This window comes from Vigna angularis, chromosome 5 (genome assembly GCF_016808095.1).
Source record: "Vigna angularis cultivar LongXiaoDou No.4 chromosome 5, ASM1680809v1, whole genome shotgun sequence".
Lineage (NCBI taxonomy): Eukaryota > Viridiplantae > Streptophyta > Magnoliopsida > Fabales > Fabaceae > Vigna > Vigna angularis.
Window position 1 is genome coordinate 1,489,131 of NC_068974.1, and position 27,679 is coordinate 1,516,809.

Consider the following 27,679-nt stretch of genomic DNA (forward strand, 5'->3'; position numbering starts at 1 on the left):
GCATCCACACTGCATGAACGCTGCAGCTGCGACACAGAGGACCATTGTGACCGATGGAAACTCAATACTCAGTGCATTACTCACTCTATAAATTGTACAATGCTTTCACTCTGCATTTCTCAAACTCATTTTCAGTCTTCAGCATTTCTTCTTCTCGGTAACCCTCTTTCTCTTGATTTTCTACAATCTCTGATAGAAAATGGATAAATTCAACAGTTGTTTTTTATCTTTCTCTTTCAGTTTGCAATATTTTTATCTGTTTTTGCTTCAATTCTCAGTTTCTTCATTTCGTTGAAAGTTACCGATGGAGTCCTCTGTTGACGTGTTGTCAGCTAAGCGCTGTCGTTCAACCGGTATATTCTTCAATTTCTTGCTCTTTTTTTCTCTTCTATTTTTTTTAAAAAATTTGACATTAAAAACTGTTGATCACCACGTATATTATTTGCAATTTCAATATAATTTCCTTTTTCTTTCTAATTTTATCCCAAATTTTTGGTGGATTATTTCATTTTTTATTTTAGGATTTAATGAGAATATATATATATATATATATATATATATATATATATATATATATATATATATATATATATATATTATTCTTTTTTGCGTGCAGAGTGGTTTCTGAGCATGTATTGTAAGAATGTTGAGTCCGAACATTTTCTTTTAGGACGAAACTTTATATAGTGTTCTCTTAAAGAGCCTTTTGTAGTGTTTTTAATTCAGTACTAGAATTTTAGCTGTGTAATATGCTTAATAAAACTTAACAAAGATTTGTATTATTTATGTGAATTATCAATTGTGCCTTTTTTTTACGCTAATCATGGTGATACTTGAGTTTTAATTAGAGAACAGAAAAAAAAAAACATCTAAGGTACTATTTTTAAGTTTTTTCCTTTAATTATATTTTATGATTTTATGGTTTTCTTTTGTTTTGATTTGATTAGTTGCTGGTAGGAGTTGAAACCGTGCTGGGGTTTGTGTAACGTAATACTTGAGTCTTGTGGAAGTATATAAGCATTGAGAATATTTGGTTCTGCTTCATGATGGAATATCTGCAGCTCTTCTGAGTTTAGTTTCATTTTGTGAAACCAGGATCTTCCTCTGGCCCTGACATAGGCAAAAGACAGAAGTTATCAGATGTCTCTGACCATACGAATCCATCTGCAATTTCGGATATTGTGGTTCATATAGAGCATGGGAAATATGGAAGTGTCACAAAGGAGATAGAGGACCTTGTAGCCATAAAAATGCAGATACTTGGACCTTACTTTGCAAAGTATCCCGAACTTGTTAATCAATTCATGAATGTGGTAACTGACCACGATGAAGACACTACTAAATTCGAAGATCAACACGACACTGGTTTGACATATCATAATGTCATAGATTTGGCGAGGGAAAACATTGAGAAGAATGTTCATGCAGCTCCAGTTGCTGTTATTCACATTGATTCAGATGTGGAAGATGATGGAGATAAAAAAGCTATTGTTCCTTTTCATGAAGCTTCAGAAGTGGAAGATGATATACACAATAAATTTATTGTTCCATTTCATGAAGCTTCAGAAGAAGAAGATTATAGACAAAATAAATCAATTGTTCAGTTTGAAATTGTGTTGCCGCTAGTTGCACCGTCTCCTGTTGTGATGAAGACAGTTGTAAGTTTTCCTTAATTTTGTAATAATTTAAATATATGAAATACCAAATTGAAATAATAGTTGTTAATATGCATAATTTTTTATTTGGAATAATATATTTGTAACATGCTCCGTCTGGGGATAATGATAGGAACTAAGGTTTCAAACAAGGAAGTAGCTAAACTTATACGATCACTGATTAGGGGAAAATTCCTCTAATCCAACGGAAATAGCAAATAATTATGGATGGAAATACCTTTTTACAAATATGGAATAGTCATCAAGTAAAACCAATCAGAGGATGAGAAAAGACCGCCTATACACAAAATCACCACCCAGAACATCAGAATAATCCCCACTCATTTGGTTACCCACCTTTCGTATATACTCCTTTTCTCTCTTTTGGCCGCACTCTTTTGGCCACACTGCATGATTCCTATATCACGCTCCCTACCCTCCCCACTCATTCGATTATTTTTCCCTCTATTGCAAACATGACTTACAGGCCTAACCGATAATTTAACAAAATTGTAGCATTTATTTTCAACCTTTTGTGGTGTGGCTGAAGATTCTTTTAAAACATTGATTAAGACTGCATAGTTCTCTTAAACTAAGTCATTAATTTCTAGATACTTTGGTCCAGTTTCACTGAATAAACTTTTTTCCTTGTGGTCATTGTTTGGAAACCATTGGATTGGACGAATTACTAAACTTGAATGTTTACTATTGATCCTTTATACATGGTGATTGGGAAATTGATGGGTTTGAAAATGAAAATAGAGGATGTGTCTGGATTTATATTTTCTCTACATGTCGTACTATCTGTTTATATTATTTTTCTTTGCTCCTTCTATTCACATATTAATGTTGAAAAGTGAACAGTGAATGATGATGTAAGAGTTTAACCGTTTGCCTTTCTTGAACATGTGTCAATTTTTCATTTGAATCGCTTGACATTTGCATTTAGCTAACTTCTTAAGCCTGTGTATTTAGATTTAAATCTGTAGCTGCTCTTCATGAGAAGATGCTAGCTCTTTTTCCTTTCTCTTCATTTCAATGTAAGTTGTTTCACTGACATGCTTTACTGTTCTGTGTCAAACAATGGGTTTTAGAGGCAGCGTACTCCCATTCCTAACCGTCGCAAAAGTAAAGATCCGAAAATTGAGACAAGTATAGCGGGTAAAGGTGTTCATATCGGTGTAAAGGAGGAAGAGGATCATCAGGTCAACCCCGAAGATAATGACGGCTTAGAAGATATTTGGAAGGAGATGTCGATGGCAATGGAGTGTTCCAAAGTATAATACTTTACTTCTGTTTCTTATTTTTAAATAATAATTCCAGTCTTTGTCGTGGAGTTTATCATCAACTCATTTGGATGATTTTTTTTTTGTGTAATTTAATTCGTAATTCTTTACTAAAATTGATGTGTTTGGTTAAGGGTTGCTGAGACGATGGATTTTTCTTATGAAGATAAGGAAAATGACTATAGTTTAACAGCCAAATATCGAGAAAATAAATCAATTGTTAAAGAATTATAACATAGTTCCTTCTTTGAGTGCCGGTGTTAACTAGATCATTCATCGATTTATGAACAAAAAATCTTGAAATTCATATTAAATGTAGTTATGTGAGTTGAATTGTTGAAACATTGTACATTTTGGCGTACAATTATCCTTATTAGTCTCGAATGTTTTGCTCTCGTTTATTCGTTGTTACCTGTTGTATGTATACAATATGTAAGGTTCCCATTACATGTAAATGTCACTTGCGATTTTATTTTCTGCTTTGTAAAACTACTTCTATACACATCGAAATTTAAATTCAAGTAAATTATTTATTATATTGAAGTCTACTTGCAAATTGCAGTTTCAGGGCTCCTTTGGCATTGATGTAATTTAATTGTTCCCTCTACTAGGTTGTTTCCGCGAATCCTCTGCCAGATGAAGTAGAAAGAGGCCATGAAGAAGCAGAAAGAGATGAGGAGTGCGATCATTCTTTTATTTTAAAAGATGATCTTGGTTATGTTTGTCGGGTTTGTGGAATTATTGACCGAAAAATTGAAACCATATTTGAGTTTCAGTACAAGGTTAGTCTAATGCTTTTGCATTAATATTTTTGTTAATGAATGTGATAAACATAAAATATACTTTTAGTTTTATGATCGCTTTTAATTATGGGGTTGAAATTAGATGCTTAACACAGATTAATTTTTTAGGAGAGCGGGACATAAACAAACAAAATGCCAAGTGAAACAGATAATTTGCCAACCTTCAGTGAGAAACTGTTTCTTTTATCTTATTCCACTAAATTTTCTTTAAGGACTGAGAAACCTCTTTATTAAACCAAATTAATATTGCAGGTAGACCATTCATATCATGTGTGGACTTAACTGCGTTATAAAATAATACCTATGCTTAATTCTTACTATTTATATTCTAACAAGTATTACTTCTGGCCTGGACAGGAAGTGTTAAAGGTTGACTTTATTTATTATTTTTATTAATTTTGTATTTTATTGAAGGTTAAACGGAGCACAAGGACTTATGCATATGAATCCTGTAACACCAAAGCAAAAGCAGATGTATTTGCAAATAATGTTGCTGAAGATGATCTCATAGTAACTGAATTCTCAGCACATCCTAGACACATGAAACAGATGAAACCTCATCAAATTGACGGATTCAATTTTCTTGTTAGAAATCTTGCGGGTGATCATCCTGGTGGCTGCATCTTAGCCCATGCTCCAGGGTCAGGGAAAACATTCATGGTAATAAGTTTCATGCAAAGTTTTCTAGGCAGGTATCCTAATGCAAGACCATTGGTGGTGCTTCCAAAGGGAATATTGTCAACATGGAAAAAGGAGTTTCAAACATGGCAAGTGGAGGACATACCTCTATACGACTTTTATACAGTGAAGGCAGATAGTAGAAGTCAACAACTGGAAGTGTTGAATCTATGGGTGGAGAAGAAAAGTATCCTTTTCTTAGGATACAAACAGTTCTCCTCTATTGTCTGTGATAAGGGGACCAACCATATATCGTCATCATGCCAAAAGATTTTACTCAGGAGTCCTTCAATACTTATTTTAGACGAGGGGCATAATCCTAGGAATGAAAACACAGATATGGTTCAATCCCTTGCAAAAGTTCACACACCTAGAAAAGTTGTTCTGTCGGGAACTCTTTATCAAAATCATGTCAGGGAGGTATTTAACATTCTAGATCTTGTTCGTCCAAAGTTTTTGAAGATGGAAACATCAAAAGCTATCCGCAGGCGCATTTATAGTAGAGTTCATATACCAGGTGTGAGAACCTTCTGTGATATTGTTGAAAACACTTTGAAGGGCACAGACTTTAAAGCAAAAGTAGCCGTCATACAAGATTTACGTGAGATGACAAACAGCGTCCTTCATTATTATAAAGGGGATTTTCTTGATGAGCTTCCTGGTCTTGTTGATTTTACTGTGGTTCTCAATCTTAACCATACACAAAAGCTTGACATTGAAAAATTAAAAAAGTCATCTGGAAAGTTCAAGATATCTTCTGTAGGAAGCGCCGTGTATTTGCACCCTAAACTGAAATCTTTAGCTGAAAAATGTGGAGAAAATAATATATCTGATGATATAATTGATGCTCTGATAGAAAAATCAGACGCCAGAGATGGTGTGAAGTCCAAATTCTTTTGGAACATGCTAAATTTGTGTGAATCAGCCGGAGAGAAACTCCTTGTATTTAGTCAATACTTGCTACCTTTGAAATATTTAGAAAGATTAACCATTCAAAGTAAAGGGTGGAGTCTAGGAAAGGAAATATTTGTAATCTCAGGAGAATCGAGCTATGAGCAGCGAGAATGGTCCATGGAAAGATTTAACAATTCTCCTGGTGCCAAAGTCTTCTTTGGCTCCATCAGGGCTTGTGGAGAGGGCATATCATTGGTCGGGGCATCACGCATAGTTATATTGGACGTTCATCTTAATCCTTCAGTTACTCGCCAAGCTATTGGTCGTGCATTCAGACCTGGCCAGCAGAAGAAAGTCTTTGTGTATCGATTGGTGTCTGCTGATTCTCCAGAAGAGGAGGATAACAGCATTTGTTTCAAGAAGGAATTAATTTCAAAAATGTGGTTTGAATGGAACAAGTATTGTGGTGATCGAGCATTTGAAGTTGAGAAAGTTCTTCTGAAAGAGTGTGGCGATCTTTTTCTTGAGAGTCCATTACTTGGAGAAGATGTAAAAGCTCTGTACAAACGGTCAGTGACCATTCCCCCCAATTTTTGTATATAATATACTCTGACAATCACACACTTTTTTTTCTGACGTTGGTTTCTTTCTGTCAGGTAAGATGGGTAGACAATTATTTTTCACTTTCATGTGATTGTGAGTAAAATTTTCTGAACTTGTTTGTGTTGCTGTAACCCTGTTCGCTTACTATTTACCAATCATACAGTTCCGTTTTAATATTTGTTTTAGTTGTACGTGCCTGGTAGAAATTGGCTTCCGATGAACAGTAATGAGTTGACAAATATTTTTCGAGATTTTCTGATTGTTCAGATTCAGGTTTGTATCTTTGTTCAGAACAATGCAGGATTACTGAGAATTGAATGAGGTTTTCTTTGAGTCTTTATTTCTTTCTGATGTTTCATGCTATTGTTCAATTTTGTGAAGTTTATTGTAGCAAATAGCAATTCTATTATTATAGCAATTCAAAATGCTTCAAGTCTTTTTTGTATGATTGTGTGCTAAGAATGCTTTGTCTTGGAAGACATGTATGTATATAAACTTTTATAAAAAAATAAGAAGAATTTCTTACCAATTAAAATAAATTTTATGCCCATTAAATGAAGACTACAAAAAGAAATACGAATTTATATATACCAAGTATATATAAATTCTTTACTGTTAGTGCATTCTTGGGTTGTAGAAAGAAATTTCCTTTGTGAACTAGTAAATTCTTTCTACTGAGGGGAGGTTCTGACTTATACATCTATTAATTATTTTAGTAAAATACCTTACTTAAATAATTTATTTAGTATTATATTTTTGTATTTTTAATAAAGTATTATAATTTTGTAATTTTGTTACATTTACTGTAAAAATTGTACTTTTTAACTATTTAGATAAAATGTCATTTCTTTTTCTTTTATAATATGAAATTATTACGTGTGAAGTTATAAAAGTTTCATTTGCAATTAAATTATTTAGAATAACTCAGTATTTTCTTATATCCCTTTGTGAATTAAAGGTTATTAACATTTGTTGGAGACAATTTGGCGAGTAATATATATTTTATTTTGACTCAGTAGAGTTATGTATTCTAATGAATGAGAAATTTTCATAACATTGTGGCTAATATAGATACAAATTTTATTATAATTTTTTAAAAGTTGATCTTGTTGCATAAGTTGATAATTATTAACATTTAATAAGTCTTCAAAAAATCTTTAGCTTATCTTGTATACAAATATATACCATATATTTTTTGCATTATTTTAGAAAAAATGAAAATCTTGGATTAATTATGCACACAAACAGTAGGAGGGATTTTGTTTTTTCAAAACAAATTTACAGAAATGCTGAAATTTAATGAACGTAAATTGGATCCAAACAGATGCATATAGATTCGTATAGACTCATTGGACAAATTCTTTCTACACATTAATATTTGTCATGATTCTAAAACCTATATCCTCGTGAGTAAAAAATTGTCATTTTATTTTTTCTAAATTATAGAATCCTCCTTTGAGTGAACAATCTAAAAGTCAATTTTAATTTCCGAATCATAAAGTCTATAAATCATTTTTGGAAGGCAAAATGGAAATTTTAATATTCATAGGATGCAGAAAAGTATGGAGGTCTCCCTTGTTTTAATCGAATGTGCTACTTACAAGAAAAGGACTCGGGAGACTGAGTTCATGAACAATGGGTATGATATCACTTCGTAAACTGAAATGCAAAGTCAGACAAAAAAGTGCTTTATTCTTTGCTTAACTGTATAAAATTACATATTGTGAACAAAGTGAACAAAATGTATTCGTCATAATTCGCATACAAAATCCCTAATCATGTCTAAGAATACAACTTCTTTCTTCCTCACAAAACAGTACACCTTTTTAATATAATATCTTTGGTTCCCAGTGAGGCTGTGGGTGATTAATTGATTTACTTCATGGATACAAAGTACATTGCAGTAAGAATTGAAAAAATTAAAAAATAATAGCACAAAAATACAGAAGAGCGAAAGATGAAGGAGACCTTAGCAAAGAAGGAGCTTTTTTTCACAGGCCATCAACTAAAAGGCTTTATTTAAACTTCTACTGTTGTTGTGTATGATTGTTTTGATTTGTTCTTTCTCTCTTCCACACAATTACTACGCCATAAAAATCAGATGAAGCCAATAAATTTTCTCCATGGTTCCAGGCAATACCCAGCACAGGAAACCCATGACCCTGCATTGCATTTACAAAAATTTTATGTATTTTGAGCTTGATTATAACATTGATACCACTAACGAGTCATATTAATTTAAGAAAACCAAACTCAATCCCGTTAATTTCGGGTTGGAGATGAAAAATCATGATTGGAAGAGAAAACTCAACTAAAGATGACGACTAATCAGGTTCTCTATCGGAGATCAGTCATCAGTTTTTGAAAAAAAATGAAAACACCTTCGATGAAAGGAAGACTAACCTGTAGCTTGTTCACACATGTATTTTTCGGCCGAGTTAAATCATAAAAGTAGACATTTGAGTCCTCACTTCCAGCAACTTCACATGATAACAAAGGATAAGATAATGTAAGAAAGACAATCATTGTAATGTTGCTGAAGTTAATGTATTTAAGAAAAACTCAGTTTGCAGTACTTGAGTCTCCGTTTCCATTGAAGTCTCAATGCAAGCATTATTTACATCTCGTTTGGGTAAACATTTTTGCTAGTTAAAGTAAATCAAATTTCTCCTGAAAGTTAAATCACAAATTCATTGATTTTAACGTGTGAAAGAAACTTAAGTTCTTTTCTTTTCTTATAAATACTCATAGAGAAGTTGAGAAATTCAAGCAGAGTACATAATCCTTGACTTATTTTCTAGTTTTACGCAGGCAGAGTTTGGGTTATTTAAAACAACCAGATTATTATTTAAAAGTCCTTCTTCAAGAGACGGAAGAGGGAGGAAAAAGGAGAAGAAAAGTAGTACGCAAGAATGATATCAACATACCTATGAATTCTCCTTTTTCAAGGGATAGGAGAGGACAGAAAGAAGCTCGAAATTTGTGTACACGTGGAGCTAATTTTAGCGAGCATCGAAGAGTTAAATAGCCATTTATCTCCGAAGCCACACTACAATACACAAATATTAGTGCTCCAAAGAAAAATGAGATCAAAAAACGAGAACTGAATGCAATCGGGGTGATTGAAAACTTTTTCTGAACCTGAAGAAAGACAGGTTTCCATCCTGGGTACATGTCAACAACACAGGTCCGCGAGCGAGTAGAGAGAAACTCCTATACTGCACTGTGGTAACAGGAGATTTGGGCTTGCTACTACTTCTATAACGATGGGAGCGAAATAATACACCTGTGTGAGAGTTCATATTTACTGAGTATATACATCCCTGCACATAGAATCCAGTACCTAAAGAAAATGAGATCAACATAACAATTAGGATATACAAAACAAAATACATGTGCATATATAGAGCAGCTCACCTGTGCATCTCCACAAAATAAGAGAAGTCCTGTATGGTCATGATCCAAAGAGGTAACTCCACTGTCAAATAGTGATTTATTAATTACCCTTCCGGTACTAAAATTGAACACCTGATACATCATATCATTTTTAAGAAAAATAATAAATTACCGTAAAAGTAAATGTATGTAAAAAATGACAACATCATAGCGGAGGATTTTATGGGGGAAAGGAGTAAAATGTACATACAGTAGCTAAGCCACAAATATTTAATAGTGGGAATATTTATCAAATCATAAATGAAAAATATGTGTTTGATGAATTGAAGTGACTGTCATTGCCTTCCTTATTCTTATTCCAGTGTCTGAATAACAAACAAACATTAAATGACTCAATCATATGATCTATGAGCCTGCTTGAATATTGGGAGTGGGAAGGAAATGACGGGAAAGGAACAATGCTCCCTATTTAGGAGGTTGAAATTTTGTGGAAGGGAAAGTGTCTGAGCCGTTCCCTCGTAACAAAGGGATAATGAGGAGTTACTTTTTTATCAAAAATAATTGACATTTACTACTTTACCTTCATAAATGAGTAACTTAATAAGATGGTTATATTTAAATTTGCCAGCGCGCCACTTATTAACCACAAAACCTTCCTATTTCTTCCCTCATTAATATCCAAACACAGAAAGGTAACTCTATTCCCTGTACATGTTACTCCATTCTCTGTGAAACATTCGAGCATAACAATAGCACCCAACAACACAAACAGTTCTCTATACTTTACAAACAAAGAACACAATACTTCTTCAATAACATTTAAGGTCTGAGTGATTCCACCAGATCAAAGTCATTTCAGGTTTACCAAGCAAAACCAGAAATAACTAAGATTAACACACTGCAATAGAAAAGCTTCAGCAAAGGTGTCAAACATGATACTTTCTTCTCTAAAAATAACAAAATGGAAACAATTAATATATTTACATTGATTTCTTTGTTTGCATTTCCAACTGAAAGGAGGTTGTTATTTACCTGCACCAAATACAGAAAAAAATACAGGCTTCAGTAGCAACCAAGAATGGAATCAAAAGAAAAATTATTTACCAATATAAAAGATCCAAATCCACATTCATAATGATATAGGAAACCGTATCTTTGGAAAAATTGGACAAGTTGCAAAGAATATCTATTTTTAGTAGATGAGAGGAAGAAGGAAATCTGAAGCAAATTGTTGTAAGTTACCCATTCTTTCCTAACTGACAAACTCACCTCCTCCCATGCTCACCCTCTATCTTAGAAAAAAACGAATTTTGATTCTCTGCTGTATTTTTGGTGTTGTCCTAGTGTACCTTCAAAATACACTGATTTTTATATTTTAAAATATAAAAAAAATCTTTTAATATATTAAATCAATATATTTTAAAGGCACAAGACAACATAACAAATCTGGTAGAGAATTTGAACCCAGGAAAAACATTCAATTTCGCTAGATGTAATAGATGGAAAAATTCTGCATGCTAAATGTGCAGCCTCCTTCCCTCACTATTTTATGCTTCAGAGCATATTTTAATTTGTTGCAGTTTCAAGCATCACCAATCCAAAATAAAACCAATGTGTACGGAGAAAGTCTTAAATTCTTTAACAAGGGCTACAGAGAAAAGTACTGGTCCACCTCATCATTTTCTCTTTTTGAAAACAGATTTGGTCAACAAAAAAAAGAAAAGATGAGAGAGAGAAAAAACTACAAATAAATCAAAGATCAAGATCACAATGAATGTCTGAGTACTTGTGCAAACAATGAGAGAGATTCAATTCCACCCATCTTCAATCTACGAAAGTCAATTTATCACTTCCCTCATTGTAAAAAATGGCTATTAGAACTTCTAGAAAAATATATAGACATAACAGTGAAAATCTAGTAAATTGAATACACAAAACAAGAAATAAAAGGCAGAGAAGGCTACTTTTCATATAAACATGAAATTTACCATGAAATTACCAGAATATCTAAAGTTTTCAAATCTTAGACGAGGGTGTTTTGTCCAATTATGAAAGAAGGCAATGGTATCCTCTGAAGAGATGAGAAGGCTAGCATTCTTAATAAAAGAAACAAGAAACCCTTATACATAAACACAGACACACACACACCCAATTATACTTACAGGGTGAAAACGGATACACAATTGTGGACATACTCCATATATCACCCGTATGCAAATACCTTTCGCTATCTCCCATACTCTCACAGTTTTATCCCATGAAGATGATGCAATGTATTGATTATTTGACGTAAAATCAAAATCTGAAAATAAACAAAGCATATGAGGTCAGGTAATAAACTAGGGAGCATTACAATTTAGGGAATTTTGGAAAATCATAATTCCACAGTAAGAATAAGTGACAAATTCAGTAAGAATAATTAGTTAATGGCTGCAGTTTTTTTCTGAAATCTGGCTAATTTGATCTCCAATTGGAAAAAGTGCAGGACAAGGTTTATTGATCCATAAAGCCCCAATTAAAAATAATACATTAGGTGATATTTGCTAAGCGCACTTGATCGTATATGTCATGCAGCATTAAATAGAGATCAAGTAAACAAGGACAGTTTATCCAACCTGTTACATTTTTGGAATGCCCTTCTAATTGTTTTATGACTGACGGATTCTCAGATACATTGCAGACAGTCAAGGTTCCATCAGCTGCCCCATAAGCAAGTAAATCAGAACTCTTGTGCCCAAACTTCAACACCGAAACTACACATAAAGATTTTCAGAATTATTCCATCATGAAAACCAAGTAAAACAGAACACGGGTAAAAAAAGACGAATTTATATTGGACTTACCAGAGGCTTTGCACTTGTCAAAGATACAATGCATTCCAACAAAAGAATAAGCAGACTCAGCCCTACGGTGTCTAGGAGGATCGGAATCACTTACACTTGACCCAAAACTCGATCTATGATTATGTACTGGATTTGCATTTTGCAGATCCTACAAATTTGAAAAATGACACAAAAAAAAGTAAACAAGCATGAAATTTAAACTAATACTCACAGCATATGAGCTAAACAGTACAAACCTACTCCAATTTCAAAACAATTAAACAAAGCTCCAATTATCATGGGCTAACATAACCCACATATCCCTTTACAGTAAAAACGCACAAAGTATATATATTTCATTAGTGTAGTCTTATGTAATATATAAACCAATAAGTTAGCCCATGTAAATTTCCCCCAATCCAGGAAGCTTAGGTGTATTTACTCTGACTAACAGCAACTTCCATAATTGTAGTTTCAGCAACAAGAAGCATTGAGCAAAACATACTAATATCAAGAAAGTGACAATCAAATCTACCCAACAAATTATAGGGTTGGTTCAGAGCCAATAATCAGTGAAGAATATAGTGTATCAACTATGAGCAACTTTAACAGCTTTATGACAAATAAAAAGTTATCTAGCATTTTTCTAATGAATCTAATTTGGTTTCTGAATGCTTACTTTAGCTCTGTTACAAACCTTTCCATCCTAAAAGAATGGGAAAAAATAACTAAATAAACGTAAGAATCCCACTTGACCAGGTGCCACATCAAAGCATAATCAGCACTTCCTAGACAACAGCACTACCAGTTCAAATGAATGTCTGGTTATCCTATCCGATATTATGGTACACTCTCATATACTCAAATTAAAAAGTATAAATCCCATCAACAGAATATGTCTATCTGTTCAAAATTTTAATGGATATGGCATTTTTCTACCCAATTAAGAGTTAGAAATTAAAGACAAAATGTATGCGCAATACAGGTATATTGCAACAAAATCTACATCACACAACTTACCCTCCCAGAACTCAAGCTGTCCACCTCAGACCAACGGGAATGTGGACTTGGAGATGGAAAAAATCGGCCACTGATGCATCAACCAGTAAATTATCCTGATGTCAGAATTGTATGGAAACATAAATTTAAACTAGTACCGTGAATGAGAAAGCTGCATTGACATAAAATGTGGTTATAATTACAAATAGAAACTCAAATTGAAGAAGTAACCACAAAGAAGTACATGGAATTCACATTAAAATAAGAAAGGAAGGCAATTGATGTGGAAAATCGTATAGAAATTAAGATAGTTTTTATATAAGAGACAAACTACAAGTGTTGGAAAAAACCATACCATCCTAAATTAACCTAAAACATAACAGAGAAAAAAATAGTGAAGAAAATTAAATAGGCTAAAAACCAGCTTGCAACACAACCAGCCATAAATCATAATCATCTTGTAAATATGTTTGAGACTACATATGTAAAGAAAAAAAGTCATTTCAATGAATAACAATATCTGTCTTCCAGAATTTTCCATGCTTAATTTACTGTTCAACAACACATCCAGGTCACTTTGAAGCAACGTATGCAATCATGAGCATCTTTAATTCCTTATTTTATCCCCTTTTATCAACCATATCATGAAATTGTATGATACAAAATTAAGCATATATGTGCTCATTAGTTCCAGTAAAAAAAGAAAAAACAGCAACCTGTTTCCTGGAGTACTGTGCAGACTAGGGGCTCGTGAACTATCCCTTTCCCAGTTTCTAGGCCTACTTAGGTAATTCCGGTATGCCACATAAGTTTTTCCATTGCATCTCCAATCCTTCAACACAATCACGTGTCCATAAGAAACATAGTAACAACAACACAGCCACAGGAGATAACACTTTCTCAAGTAGTAATAATAATAAGAAAGACGGAACTCAGATCAGTTCCTTATGCACTTTTTATACCATTCTCTTATCAGAATTGAAGTTTCACCTCAGCAATCTTTGTAATATAAGGTGGTTTCACTAAAGGGAAACATGGATTACCCGCGTAAAACTCCAATTCTGATGAACTGCACTTGGAACTGTATATATAAATACTGTCCAATAATAATAATAATAAACCCAGAACTAAACGTAATTAAACATCGTTAATGACGATTGAGAACACTGTAATAACACGCAAGTCAACAAGCTTATAATCCAAAAGTCAAAATGTAACAATATGCAGACATGGGTCACACCAACGAAAGAAAAACTTAAAAACTAAAAAAAAAATCATCACCGGAAAGAATGCAAATCTATAACGATTGATCTGGAAAAAGAAACAGAACTAGATGCATATAAGAGAACGAGATCGAGACGTGATTATAAGAAGAATTAAGCTACAAGCACTTAAACAATCTCCATTTTCAGATTATGATGATAAAATTATAAGAAACGTTAGATAAGAGTGCGAGTTCTGAACGGAGCGTACTCTGCGGTGAATAATTCCGGCCTCCGCCTTCCGAAGAAGGAGGAGGCGGCGAATGCCGATGTACTCGGGATCTCTGTCAGCTGTGGCTGGCTGAAGCAAACAGCAGAACAACTCTGGATCTGAACTCTCGTCTTTGTTGTCTACGTCGTTGTTGTCGTTGTGGCTGTTGAGGACGTGGTGTTTGTTTTGTTGCGGTTCTATTTCGCCGTCGTTGACGGCGGCGCTGCCTTGCTCCGCCATGGTGTTCTATATAGCGTTCATCGGAGAGCGGTGACCGAAACCCATTCTCCGGCGAACTTTGCAACGGTTAATCTATGAATGTTCGATTCTAATGCGAGAAATACATAGAGAGACAGCGGGAGATCGAAATTAACTGGAGAACTTACCAACCGGTGACCGGGGGGAAATTTCAGGGGAAATTTCAGAGAAAAATAAACATAGATAATAACTAAAAGTTGATTATAAAACACATGTAATTTCTATTAAATGTTTAGCACGAATACCACTATTTTAAAAGAGAAAACTTTATCAGTTAAAGTATAATTTATATATTACCTTTTATTTATATCAAATTTATGAAAATTAAATAATAAGATCAAAAGAATTAAATGATTTATATTTTAGTAAGCACATTATCAAATTATATATATATATATATATATATATATATATATATATATATATATATATATAAGTTGTTTATTTTAAGAGAAAAAAAATCAAGTTACAAATAAATTTACCTTTTGTCCTTAACAACAAGCTGATTTCATTTATGTTTCTTTAGATCTGTTTAAAGCCATAAAATAACAATAATTTTTTTTAAGTAATAACTAATTATATGACTTAGATAAATTTATAATCAATTATTTGTTAAATAAGATTGATTGTGTTTCAATAACCTACCTTAAGCATATAATTGATTGTATACTTTTGTACACGATGATATTATTTAAAAGTTTAGATTTAACCTATTCAATTATACGTCTTCACTCAAAGTAACTATTTTTTTAAGAAAAAAACAATCTTATGGATCATGTTATCATGTCATAATCAAATTAAAAAACCAATTCTCCTTTTGAACTTATAAAATTATGTTTAGCACATAATATATTATACTCCTCGATAAAATGTTTTTTTTATGTATTTTACTTTTGAAATATTATATAATTATTAAAATTTTAAACATAATCAATTCTATTTTATATTTAAATAAAATTGATCATATTTAAAAAATGTAATAGATTATAAGAATATTTAAAGAGGTTGCTGATTAAAGTCTAAAAATTAGATTTTGATAGTAATCTAACTTATTATATATTAAATTGCAAACAAATTGTAAGATCTTGAAAAATGAACACCGTAACCCACTTGTCAAATCAAAATTAATGCACCAAAACCCTACTCAGACCATTTAAAACGTACTCCCAAACTCTGCACACTGACGCCAGGTGTCAAGAATGGAACGTTCGAAAATCAGTAGTGGAAGACAGGTGTCCGTATGAGAGTGCGCGTTCGTTTTGCCTGGGAAAGAAAAATGATTTTTCTGAAACACTTCTTCTCACTCTCTGCATGCAACCTTCTTCCTCCTGAAACCTGACTTTTCATTTTTCTCATCCTTCTCTCTAGAAAGCTTCCATCTTCTCTCTACTGTAACTCACTACTCTTTTCTCTGATCCACATTCTGAAACCGTAGGATCGTTCCCTGAGTCGTGAGCTTCAATTTGGACCGAACAGTTTCAGAATCTGAAGCTGGTAAGTTTCTTCCCTTAGCTGTTCGTTCTTAGGTTTCATGCAAAACCAAGTTTTGGCTGCATGCAAGGGTATAGTCTAAGTATTTCGATTTTCATGTGTTTAGATTAAGTTGGAATTGTTAACTGATCGTGTGGATATAAAGCTGTAAGCGGACGAACCAAAACCTTGCATATAGAACGTTTCAGTCACGAATCCGGGTAAGGGAAGCTTATTTGATTTAATTCATATTTTGTGTTTTGTGTGAACGATCGCTGTTTGATTGAACGAATATGGTGTATGTTGGTTGACCTGTATAATAACGTTTGATATTTTATGTATGTGAATATGATTTATCACTTTGAAGTATGAATGAATAATGTGAATTCTAAAGTATGTAAATTGATATTTGATATGAATTTATAAAGTATGAATTGATATGTTGGATCTTGAGTTATAAATAGACGAAAATCTGAAATATGGAATTCCCACTACAACCATTATCATAGTGGGAATTCCATATTTCAGATTTTCGTCTATTTATAACTCAAGATCCAACATTTCAATTCATACTTTATAAATTCATATCAAATATCAATTCACATACTTTAGAATTCACATTATTCCTTCATACTTCAAAGTGATAAATCATATTCACATACATAAAATATCAAACGTTATCATACAGGTCAACCAACATACACCATATTCGTTAAATCAAACAGCGATCGTTCACACAAAACACAAAATATGAATTAAATCAAATAAGCTTCCCTTACCCGGATTCGTGACTGAAACGTTCTATATGCAAGGTTTTGGTTCGTCCACTTACAGCTTTCTATCCACACGATCACTTAACAATTCCCACTTAATCTAAACACATGAAAATCGAAATACTTAGACTATACCCTTGCATGCAGCCAAAACTTGGTTTTGCATGAAACCTAAGAACGAACAACTAAGGGAAGAAACTTACCAGCTTCAGATTCTGAAACTGTTCGGTCCAAATTGAAGCTCACGACTCAGGGAACGATCCTACGATTTCTAAATGTGGATCGGAGAAAAGAGTAGTGAGTTACAGTAGAGAGAAGATGGAAGCTTTCTAGAGAGAAGGATGAGAAAAATGAAAAGTCAGGTTTCAGGAGGAAGAAGGGTGCATGCAGAGAGTGGGAAGAAGTGTTTCAGAAAAATCAATTTTCTTTCCCAGGCAAAACGAACGCGCACTCTCATACAGACACTTGTCTTCCACTACTGATTTTCGAACGTTCCATTCTTGACACCCGGCGTCAGTGTGCAGAGTTTGGGAGTGCGTTTTAAATGGTCTGAGCAGGGTTTTGGTGCATTAATTTTGATTTGACAGGTGGGTTACGGTGTTCATTTTCCAAGGTCTTACATTCCCCCTAACTACAAAAATTTTCGTCCTCGAAAATGAAGACTTACCCGGAAATAAGTGGGGGTACAAGTCCTTCATAGCATTTTCCACTTCCCAAGTAGCGTCGCCAGTCTTTTCGTCCCACACCACTTTCACCATTCTGACCGCTTTCCTTTTGTAGTATTTGGTATCACTTTCTTCAATGCGTACCGGCTGCATCTCCAACGTTCGGTCTTGGCGAAGACGAACGTCTTCCAACTCCAGTATGTGAGAGGGGTCGGCTATGTATTTTCGGAGTTGGGAGACGTGAAAAACGGGGTGAAGGTTGGACAGTTGAGGAGGTAAAGATAATTCGTAAGCTACTGATCTGATCTTCCTCAGTATTTGATAGGGTCCGACGAACTTTGGGGATAACTTCTTTGGTCGCATAGCTCTGCCTACTCCTGTGGTCGGATTCAACCTCAGGAAAACGTGATCTCCAGATTTGAACTCTAACGGTCTTCTTCTCTTGTCTGCATATGACTTCTGTCTGCTCCTCGACGTCTTCAACCTCTCTTGGATTAATTTCACCTTTTCGGTCGTTTGTTGAATATTGGAATTGGTAAAGTATAACTGTGGTTATGCTAATGCTGGTTGTTCATCCTGATGTTCCGTGAGTACTCGTCCTCACGTAGAGGGGGTAGGTCATGTGTGGGAACGGCAGGAGGCCCTAGTCCTTAGGGGTACTTTGGATAGGGCTAACCTCGGGTGGCAGCTGATGTGATTATTCCAGTTACTACATCACCCGGGTGCAAGGACGCCTGTAGCTACGCAGATTCATACAGTCCGGACGGTCCGTCTAATGATAGATTTCGTATGATTATACATGTTAAACTATATGCTTGTGTGTTGTTTGGAATATTTAATTTAAATGTTGATGTATGAATTAAATTATATAAGCTTACCCTTCGTTTTTCCTTGTGTTGTCCCTCGTCCTTGTACATCCGTCCTGTCATTGCAATGATCATCCGTGTAGATGTGAGCAGAAGGCGAGGCATTGTTGGAGGACGTTATTGAAGAGGAGAACTTGGTGGACGTTGAAGTTAAGGCCGAGCCTTAGGTCGTCCAACTGACATTAGACTTTAGTGTTTTGTAGTGATCGTTCGATATTTACTTTGTAAACCGTTCGATCCTAGTGCTTCATTATTTTCTGTCAAGTTACAATCTGCTTCTGTACTTTATGCCGCTCGACTTTGTGAGCGTTGTTTTAATGTAAGACTGCACTGTGTGACTGTTAATTGTAATTAATTCTAATTTATGGTTATTACTGTATTTTGGGATGTTACACAAATATATCTAAACAATGTGTAAGAATATGAGCTAAAAAAATTACTAAAAAGAGGAAAACCAACAACATAAATTAACAACAAATGAACAAAAGACAAGTTGAGCTTGTTTTATAAAGAGCAGCATAGTATAACTACAAAAATATGAAGTAAATCATTAAACTTTATACATATGAAATTAGGCATAGGACGTTAAAATGAAGGAGAGGATTCTAAGCTTGCACAAGGCAAATTCTATTGATCTGTTATATAGATAAGCAGGCTCTGATTCACTTGATGATCACCTGCAAAACACACCAAAACTGCATATGAATACCACTAAAACCAAACAAGAATCACAAATTTCTCATAGCAACAAGTAAACAAATCAGATGGAAATACAAAACAAATTTTAAATAAACACAACACAGAACAACCTGTAAAATTAAGTTCTCCAGATTGGTCTAAACATTGAAAGCCAAATCAGATTCTAACATAATCAATGACCAACATTTATTCTAAAAAGATAGGCTTCTATGAAATCATTTTGTCCAAAATATTTCTGTAGATCGTAATTAGAATGTTCTAACATAATGAATGACAAATATGTGAGTCCAGATTCTCTACTAGGTTTTTTGATGTTGTCCTCTGCTGAGCATTAAAAATACACTGATGTTGGTACTCTAAATATCCTTTTAACATATTTTAAAATATCAAAATCAGTGATCATCAGTGTAGTTTGAAGGCACAGCACAGAAGAAATCAACAGAGAATCCAAATTCCCAATATTTATTGGAAAAAGATAAGCTTCCATAAAATTATTTTGTACAAAATATTTCTTTCTTGTCGGTAGATTATAATTAAACATGCAGCAAAACCTTCATATATGAGTTATAATACAAACTAACAAGACAAGCATATGATAAGAAAAAAGAGCAAGAATGTCATTGACCTTCTATATAAAGCTTTTACATTCTCCCCTAACAGAGGACTTTCAAGAAATTCATCTCCACACTCTTTCACCTCAACTGCCTCAACTTCAAAAGCTCGATCACCGCAATACTCATTCCATTCAAACCACATTTTTGAAATTAGTTCTTTCTTGAAACAAGCATGGTGATCTTCTTCTTCTGGAGAATCAGCAGATACTAAACGATACACAAACACCTTCTTCTTCTGGCCAGGTCTGAATGCACGACCTATAGCTTGACGTGTAACTGATGGATTGAGATGAACGTCCAAGATAATTATGCGGGAGGCCCCAACCAGTGATATACCCTCTCCACATGCCTTGATTGAGCCAAAGAAGACTTTAGCTTCACGAGAATTGTTGAATTTTTCCATGGACCATTCTCGGTGCTCAGGAGTTGAATCTCCTGAGATTACAAAAATTTCTCTTCCAAGACTCCAGCCTTTCCAGTTAATAGTCAACCTTTCTAAATATTTCAAGGGTAACAGATACTGACTGAAAACTAGAAGCTTCTCCCCTGCTGATTCACACAGATTTAGCATGTTGTGATAAAATTTTGACTTCACACCATCTCTAATATCCAGTTTATCTACCAAATCATCCATTACACGATCAGATATAGGAGTTTTACCACAATTATTTTCTGCTAGCGGTTTCAGTTTAGGATGCAGATAGACAGCACTTCCTACAGAAGATATCTTGAACTTTCTTGTAGATTGTTTTTTTATTTTTGCTACTTCGGTCTTCTGGCTAGGGCTAAGAGTGAGCATTAAAGTAAAATCCACTAGACCGGGAAGCTCATCAAGAAAATCTCCTTTATAATAGTGAAGTACCTTGCTCGTCATCTCACGCAAATCTTGTATAACAGCTATTTTCGTTTTAAAATCTGTGTCCTGCTGCAAAGTGTTTTCAACTAAATTAGAGAATCCTTTCATCCCTGGTATATGAACTCTACTTTGGATGCGCCTCACAATAGGTTTTGATGTTTCCATCTTCAAAAATTTCGGCCGAACAAGATCTAGAATGTTAAACACCTCCTTGACATGATTTTGATAAAGGGTTCCTGACAGTACAACTTTTCTAGGCGTCTCAACTTTTACAAGAGACTGTAGTATATCTGTGTTTTCATTCCTAGGATTGTGTCCCTCATCTAAAATAAGAATTGAAGGAACTTTCAGTAAAATATCTTGGCAACGTAATGATATATCGTTCCCATTATCACAGACAATAGTGGAGAACTGTTTGTATCCTAAGAAAAGAATACTCTTCTTCTCCCTCCATTGATTCAGCACTTCAAGTTGTTGACTTCTACTGTCTGCCTTCACTGTGTAGAAGTCATATAGAGGTATGTTCTCCACCTGCCATATTTGAAACTCCTTTTTCCATGTTGACAATATTCCCTTAGGAAGCACCACTAAGGGTCTTGCATTCGGATACTTGCCTAGAAAACTTTGCATGAAACTGATTATCATGAATGTTTTCCCAGATCCTGGAGCATGGGCTAAGATGCAGCCACCAGGATGGTCACCTGCAAGATTTCTAACAAGAAAATTGAATCCTTCAACTTGATGGGGCTTCATCTGTTTCATGTGTCTAGGGTGTGCTGGGATTTCAGTAACTACGAGGTCATCTTTAACAACATTAATTCCAAATGCATCTGTTTTCTTGGTATTCCATGAATCAGATGCATAAGTTCTTGTGCTGCGTTTAACCTTCAATAAAATTAATATAATAATTAAAAATCAATTTAGAACACTTCCTGTCCTGATCATAATTAATCTACTGATCAAAGATCTTAGTCCAGAACATATATCATGAGAATTATAGACTATGCAATAATTTTATAATGCAACTAGTACCCCATGATTCGAATAATGATCTACCTGCTATAGTATTGTCTTGGTTTAATAAAGAGGTTGGTAAGTCCTTAAAGAGAACTAAGATGGATCAAACAAAAATAAATATTTTCCAGAAGGAGGTGCGGAAAACAGTAAATTATCACAAGAATTTCATTAACACAAGTAAAGAGAAATTTAACATTTCACTTGTCACATTGTTAGGTCCTGCTCCTCCCAAACTTTCAACCTGAACATCTAATTTCAAACCCTATTCTTGAAAACACAATTTTCAGACGTTCAATAATGATTTTAACCATTATTTATAAGGAAAAAAGCATGAATGCAGGAACTAGACTCTAACCTTGTACTGAAACTCAAATATGGTTTCAATTCCCCGGCCAATAACCCCACAAACGCGACAAACATAACCAAGATCGTCTTTTAAGACAAAAGAATGATCACAATCATCATCATCATAGTCTTCTTCTGCTTCTTCATCTGGCTGGAGATCAACAGAAACATCCTAGTGGAAATACATTTAAACCAGATCAATGCCAAAGGACATTTTAAAAATGCAACTTATTAGTAGAATTTGAAGTAAGAAATAATGTACACAAAACTGAATTACTATGACTTTTGTGCAAATAATTTTACTGAGCAGAAAAGAAAAACATGGGATATTTACATGTTATATGCAATGCAGACAAGAAGTATAACATATAAAGGTTAAGTGAGAGAGCAAAATAATCAAGGCTAATAATGATAACTATATGCCATAACGCACTACACATAAAATTACATTCACTATGCAAAGAACTGTAGATCTAGAATATGCAATACACAAACAACTTATCCAAGATCAGCTGTCAGAAATGTTAAGAATATTTTCAGTGTACATCAGAAAAAAAAAATAATAATAGCCTACATGTACAATACTAACAACAATTGTCCACATAAATTAATGAATCATGTAGTTAACAAGTAACAAACCCACCCAACCAGGCAACTATGCTATAAGAAAAATGTGATGCCTTATCAACCCTCAAAACTAATATGTAGATAACATGGAAGGAAGCGTTACAGATTAAATTACATGAAAAAATCATCCAAATGAATAGATGATAAACTAATTGCCAAAGCCAATTATTATTATTGAAAAAATACAACAAATTTAAGTATGATACTTTGGAACATTCTATTGCCATTGACATCTCCTTCCAAATATCTCCTAGACCGTCATCTTCAGTATCAAGCTCGTCTTCTTCCTCTTCCTGTACACCAACATAACTGCCTCTATCGTTCTGAGTATTGTTAGGTTTATCCTCCATACTTGTCTCAATTATTAGATCTCTTTCTTCCAGGTAAGGAATGGCAGGTAGATACCCCTAAAATGCATATGTAGATTAGTAAGGTATGTTAGTGACACAAGTTGCACTAAAATGAAAAATAAGAAAAGAAGAAATACCCAGCAGCTTCTCATGGAAGCAAACCAACAACAAAACCTTATCCCACTTCGTGAGAATCATCTTTTAAAAATACACATATAAATCCAACTATAAAAAAAAAGAACTTACAGAGGAAGGTAACTAAAAGCAAATGTGCTGATTCAACTTAAAACAATTTACACAATATGCTCAGAGAAATAATTGGAAAAGCTCAAGTATCAAGGGTAAAGAAAAATATATAAATGGCACGAAATTTAGATACAATATAAATCTACATACATCCAATATTTTCATTGTTCTCATTTTCAACCTTATTACTTTCCCTACTACCAAGAATGTAGTAAAAGACCAACGTATAGGAAATTTCATATTCCATAAGAATATTCAAGTTTAGCAAGACAGCCAATGACTACAAAACTCATGTTCCATTTGGTCGAGAGGAAAGAAATAGAGGGAATGAAAGAAGTAAGAAATGAGTAGAAGGGGTTGCTTGGTTGGAATGAAATGAGTGGAAAGAAAGATTGTTTTATTTATTATTCATAACTATGTTATTATTTAATATTATTATTTTTAATTACTCATCATTATTGTCTCTATTAAAATAAAAAAACGGCGTCCCTATCAAATATGGAAATGTTTTTAACCATAAAAAACGCTAAAAGCCAACATAATGGATTATGTTAGAGTTTCTTCTATCTTCATAACGATTTTGCATGGAAAGAAAAATGTAATCGCCTCTCATCAATATTTGTGGCTTTTTTTCTTTTATACTGACCCAAAACAACAACCTATTCTCTGTCTCTTACACACTTCATCTACAGGACATCACCCTAACAAACTGAGTGCAAGACTACATGGCGAAAAATCACGTTTATCTAAAACTTAACCAAGGTACTATAATTAACTGCTTATACTTTACGAGGGATATGCTTCAACATTTAACTTTAAAGTCTTCAATACAATAATTATTGTTAATGCTGTAATTCATCAGAGCCTTTGTACAGAGAAGGTATACTAATATGCTTCAACAAAACAAGCTAACTTGAGAATTTAAAACAATGGTAATCATCTTGAAGTAATTATAAATATGTGAGAAAAGGGTATAAATGCAAATGGTTCAATGGAGAAAACTTTAGCAACAGCTTGTAGAAACACAACATAAAATGCCAAAGAGCAAAATTACACACCAACTTAACATGCCAAAAAGTTAAAACATATGGAATGGATCATATAAGGAAGATGGATATGTAAAATGTACAAGTGACTTAAGGCAATAATTTTTCTAAGGAACCAAAATTAAAGAAAACTAATTCAAGAGTCAATCTTAATTTTACAAGAATCTTCTGCCTCAAAATGTCCCAAGAGATGCTACAGTTATGTCAAATCATTCCAAATAAAAGCTCATGCACATTAGCACTCATCATTTCAATGTTCATATTTTACATAATTACCAAAACAAGGAGAGAGAAAAATCTTACAGTTATCTTCAATGCAGGAGACGGTGCAACTAGTGTCGGCAACACAACTTCATGAAATGGGACCATAGATTTTTCATCTCCATCATCTTCATCATCCGAATCAATAATCACAATAGGATCTTGTGTTGCAGGGACATCCTTTCTGGTGTGTTCCTCCTCAAGATCTATAACATTTTGATCCGTCGAAACAGTAACTAGTTGATTTTCCAACTTAGGAGTTTCTTCATCATGTTTCTTTATTGCTTTCACCCATTGATCCACAAGTATGGGATATTTAACAAAGTAAGGGCCCAATATTTTCATTTTTTGGGCTATAAGGTCTTCTATGTCCTTTGTGACACTTCCAAATTTTCCACTCTCTAAATTATCCAGAACATCAGATATTGCAAATGGATTGTTGTAATCAACAACATTCGAAGTCTTATCATGTGCTGAGTATGGCAGGCTATAACTTGAAATTTTCAGTCTTTTGTCTCTACCAGGGTCAGGAAAAAATCCTGGTTTTAGAAATGAAACTATACTCAATGAAACAAACTACAAATATTCCTTCAAGTGTTATAGATTGAATATTCTACAGAACCACACAATCCAATAAGTGCATCCATCATAAGGATTTGACATTCATAATATGATTACATTAGCAAAAGCGAATATTATCAAGGCCTGTATATTTCAACTGGACTCGTGTGAGGTAACCAAACAAGAACAAAGCAGTTTCAACTCCAACTAGCAACTAATCAAATCAAACCAAGCAAATTCAAAAAATTGAAATGAAATGTTTGGATTGGAGTTACCATTTTACATGTTTTTAGTAGGAAAGATATGTGGACCATTGGATAACTATATGGCCCAAGCCAAATGGTGCCCAGCAATCAATAGAATTTCATATCACAGAACTCCCAACCCCCGCTCTCGTGCAATTTAGAACATATCAGATTGCGGATTGCCAAAAATTTTCTCATTTCTTCACTTCTCTACCTACACCGACATCCCCGTTTCATAAAGAGTGACTCAAACATCATCACATTGGTTCTGCAAGCTAATACCACTAAATCCAAGCCAACCCATGAACGAATGTCCATGACTGACTGACACAAAACTCTTTGGCATCACCAGAAACAAACAAAAAGGGTTGCAAATGCAACACTTTACCATCTAAAAAAGGTTCCAAATACAAAATCCAAAGCCACAGTGTACCATCCAAACAAGTGCAGGGCCCAAATGGTTTCAATGATCCTTATAAACCACACACAAAGCAACACACACCCAAAACCAAACTTGTTAAATCCTAAAATTTTTAAAAAAAAAAAGAAAAAAAAACATATCGAATATTACGAATTAACAAAACTTTACGCATGCAACATGCACATAATCCACAATAAACTATTAACTAAAGAGGGGAACACGAAAAGACTCTGAAAATACAAATAGTGCACCAGGATCAACATTAATGTCAAATTTAAAATTAAACCAAAATTTAAAAATCAACAAAAGATTGTGAAGGAAACGATGAATTTACCCATTGATCGGGGGCGTTTTGCAGCTGGCACAACATCAACGGGGGATTCCATCAGACAGCTATAAGAAGTGAAAACTTAAGTGAGATGAAAACTATAAGGTATTGAATGTCAGGGAAGCCGGATAGCTAAGAAGCTAGCAGCCAATTCCACCAGTATCAACCATGAGCACTTTTGCATCCTGAAAAGGCCGAAAACGACATAAGACGATATAAAACGACAAGACACTCGTAGTGGAAACGAAAGAGAGAAAGGGAGTACCTTTACACGGCGGAAGAGAAAGGGGGAGAGGCCATTGGAAGTGAGACTGTGAGCAAGAAGAAAAAGAAGAAGAATCTTTGAAAAAATCACATGAGAAAGAAAAGAAGAGAGAAAATACAAAGAGGTTTTAAAAATTGAAAAGGGGAAAGTGGTGCGGAGAATCGAACCATTGACCTGAAGGAAGTGGCAGAATCTAAAAGGGAGAAAAAGCGCCAAACCAAAATGAAACCAAATTGTGCAAAACAAAGCCTTATGTATACAAATGTTAACAACTTTTTTGTTAATAATTTATTTTATAAGAAACTATTTTATTAGTTGATATATTTAAAACAGATTAATGATAACTATTTATAAAAAGATTGTGAAAAAAGTTATTAAAAAAATATTTTCCTAAAACATATATATGAAAATACAAGTTATTATGTCTTTTATAATATTTTACTTTTATATAATATATGTATCTTTATAAAGTTAAGAAGATACTCACACAATTCTGTGTTTTATGTACTCAAACAGTGACTTTTGTTTTGCCATTGATGTTGGCTTTTGAAATTCAAAATGTGAAGCTAAAAATGTTTTAAGAAAAAGGTAAATGACCCTAATTTAAAGAAGAAATTTCCTCTTTGATTGGTTGCATCGGATTATTTGATTGTAGGAGTGATTTTATTCCATAAATAACCACTATTTTAGATACATCATAACATGAAATTATTTGGGCAATATAACATAATCAAATTAAAAAGCAAAATAATTGAAATTTATCTGCCAATCATTTCTTTCCTTTACTGTAACTTATTTCAATAATTCTTTTAGTTATCGTAACAAATTTTCGAAATAAATAAAATGTTAAAAATAATAATTTAAATTACAATTGGTTAATTATATTAAAAAAATTGGTTACATTTTGCGTAATTAAAATGAATATTTATTTTTGAATTTATTTTACAGTCAATTAATTTTTTTTGTGAATGTATTAAATTATTCAAAAATAATACATGTATATATATATATAACAAAATATAGTAAAAAATTAAGAAAACCCAATTTATAACAATGAATAAAGAGATTACTTTTTAACCATTTTTGTTGTGAATATTTTCTTATATCGGTTTTACTCTTATTATTTATTGATTTCATTATTTGTGGAAATTTTTCAT

At 33.5% G+C, this 27,679-nt stretch overlaps 3 protein-coding genes across 7 annotated transcripts; 1 reads left to right on the plus strand and 2 right to left on the minus strand.

Moving 5' to 3' along the window:
* Positions 1–6,259, plus strand: LOC108338958 (protein CHROMATIN REMODELING 35). 2 transcript variants are annotated; one of them, XM_017576048.2, is made up of 7 exons: positions 1–157; positions 279–353; positions 1,096–1,658; positions 2,750–2,932; positions 3,553–3,723; positions 4,159–5,885; positions 5,973–6,259. In XM_017576048.2, the coding sequence occupies exons 2-7, from the start codon at positions 305–307 to the stop codon at positions 5,974–5,976; spliced, it is 2,697 nt and encodes an 898-aa protein (XP_017431537.1). In that variant the 5' UTR covers positions 1–157; positions 279–304; the 3' UTR covers positions 5,977–6,259. The 2 variants fall into 2 exon arrangements, with proteins under 2 accessions (XP_017431537.1, XP_017431536.1); XM_017576047.2 differs by having other exon boundaries at positions 4,159–6,259.
* Positions 6,260–7,579: 1,320 nt separating this feature from the next.
* LOC108340836 (uncharacterized) lies at positions 7,580–15,077 on the minus strand. The gene is made up of 13 exons (XM_017578438.2): positions 14,996–15,077; positions 14,610–14,905; positions 13,853–13,968; positions 13,158–13,227; positions 12,159–12,306; positions 11,931–12,068; positions 11,478–11,617; positions 10,300–10,347; positions 9,337–9,447; positions 9,061–9,242; positions 8,847–8,968; positions 8,323–8,399; positions 7,580–8,081 (listed from the first exon to the last, which is right to left on the minus strand). Exons 2-13 carry the CDS (start codon positions 14,847–14,849, stop codon positions 7,947–7,949), a joined length of 1,527 nt encoding a protein of 508 aa, XP_017433927.1. The 5' UTR covers positions 14,850–14,905; positions 14,996–15,077; the 3' UTR covers positions 7,580–7,946.
* Positions 15,078–19,119: 4,042 nt separating this feature from the next.
* On the minus strand, positions 19,120–26,742 carry LOC108340579 (protein CHROMATIN REMODELING 35). Of its 4 annotated transcripts, none has more exons than XM_017578056.2 (8): positions 26,690–26,742; positions 26,523–26,568; positions 26,264–26,442; positions 24,745–25,241; positions 23,006–23,206; positions 22,183–22,344; positions 19,966–21,695; positions 19,120–19,318 (listed from the first exon to the last, which is right to left on the minus strand). In XM_017578056.2, exons 3-8 carry the CDS (start codon positions 26,313–26,315, stop codon positions 19,315–19,317), a joined length of 2,646 nt encoding a protein of 881 aa, XP_017433545.1. In that variant the 5' UTR covers positions 26,316–26,442; positions 26,523–26,568; positions 26,690–26,742; the 3' UTR covers positions 19,120–19,314. The 4 variants fall into 4 exon arrangements, with proteins under 4 accessions (XP_017433545.1, XP_017433547.1, XP_052733306.1 ...); XM_017578058.1 differs by having other exon boundaries at positions 26,697–26,736; XM_052877346.1 differs by lacking the exon at positions 26,690–26,742 and having other exon boundaries at positions 24,745–25,219; positions 26,523–26,683.
* Between the last annotated feature and the right edge of the window lie 937 nt (positions 26,743–27,679).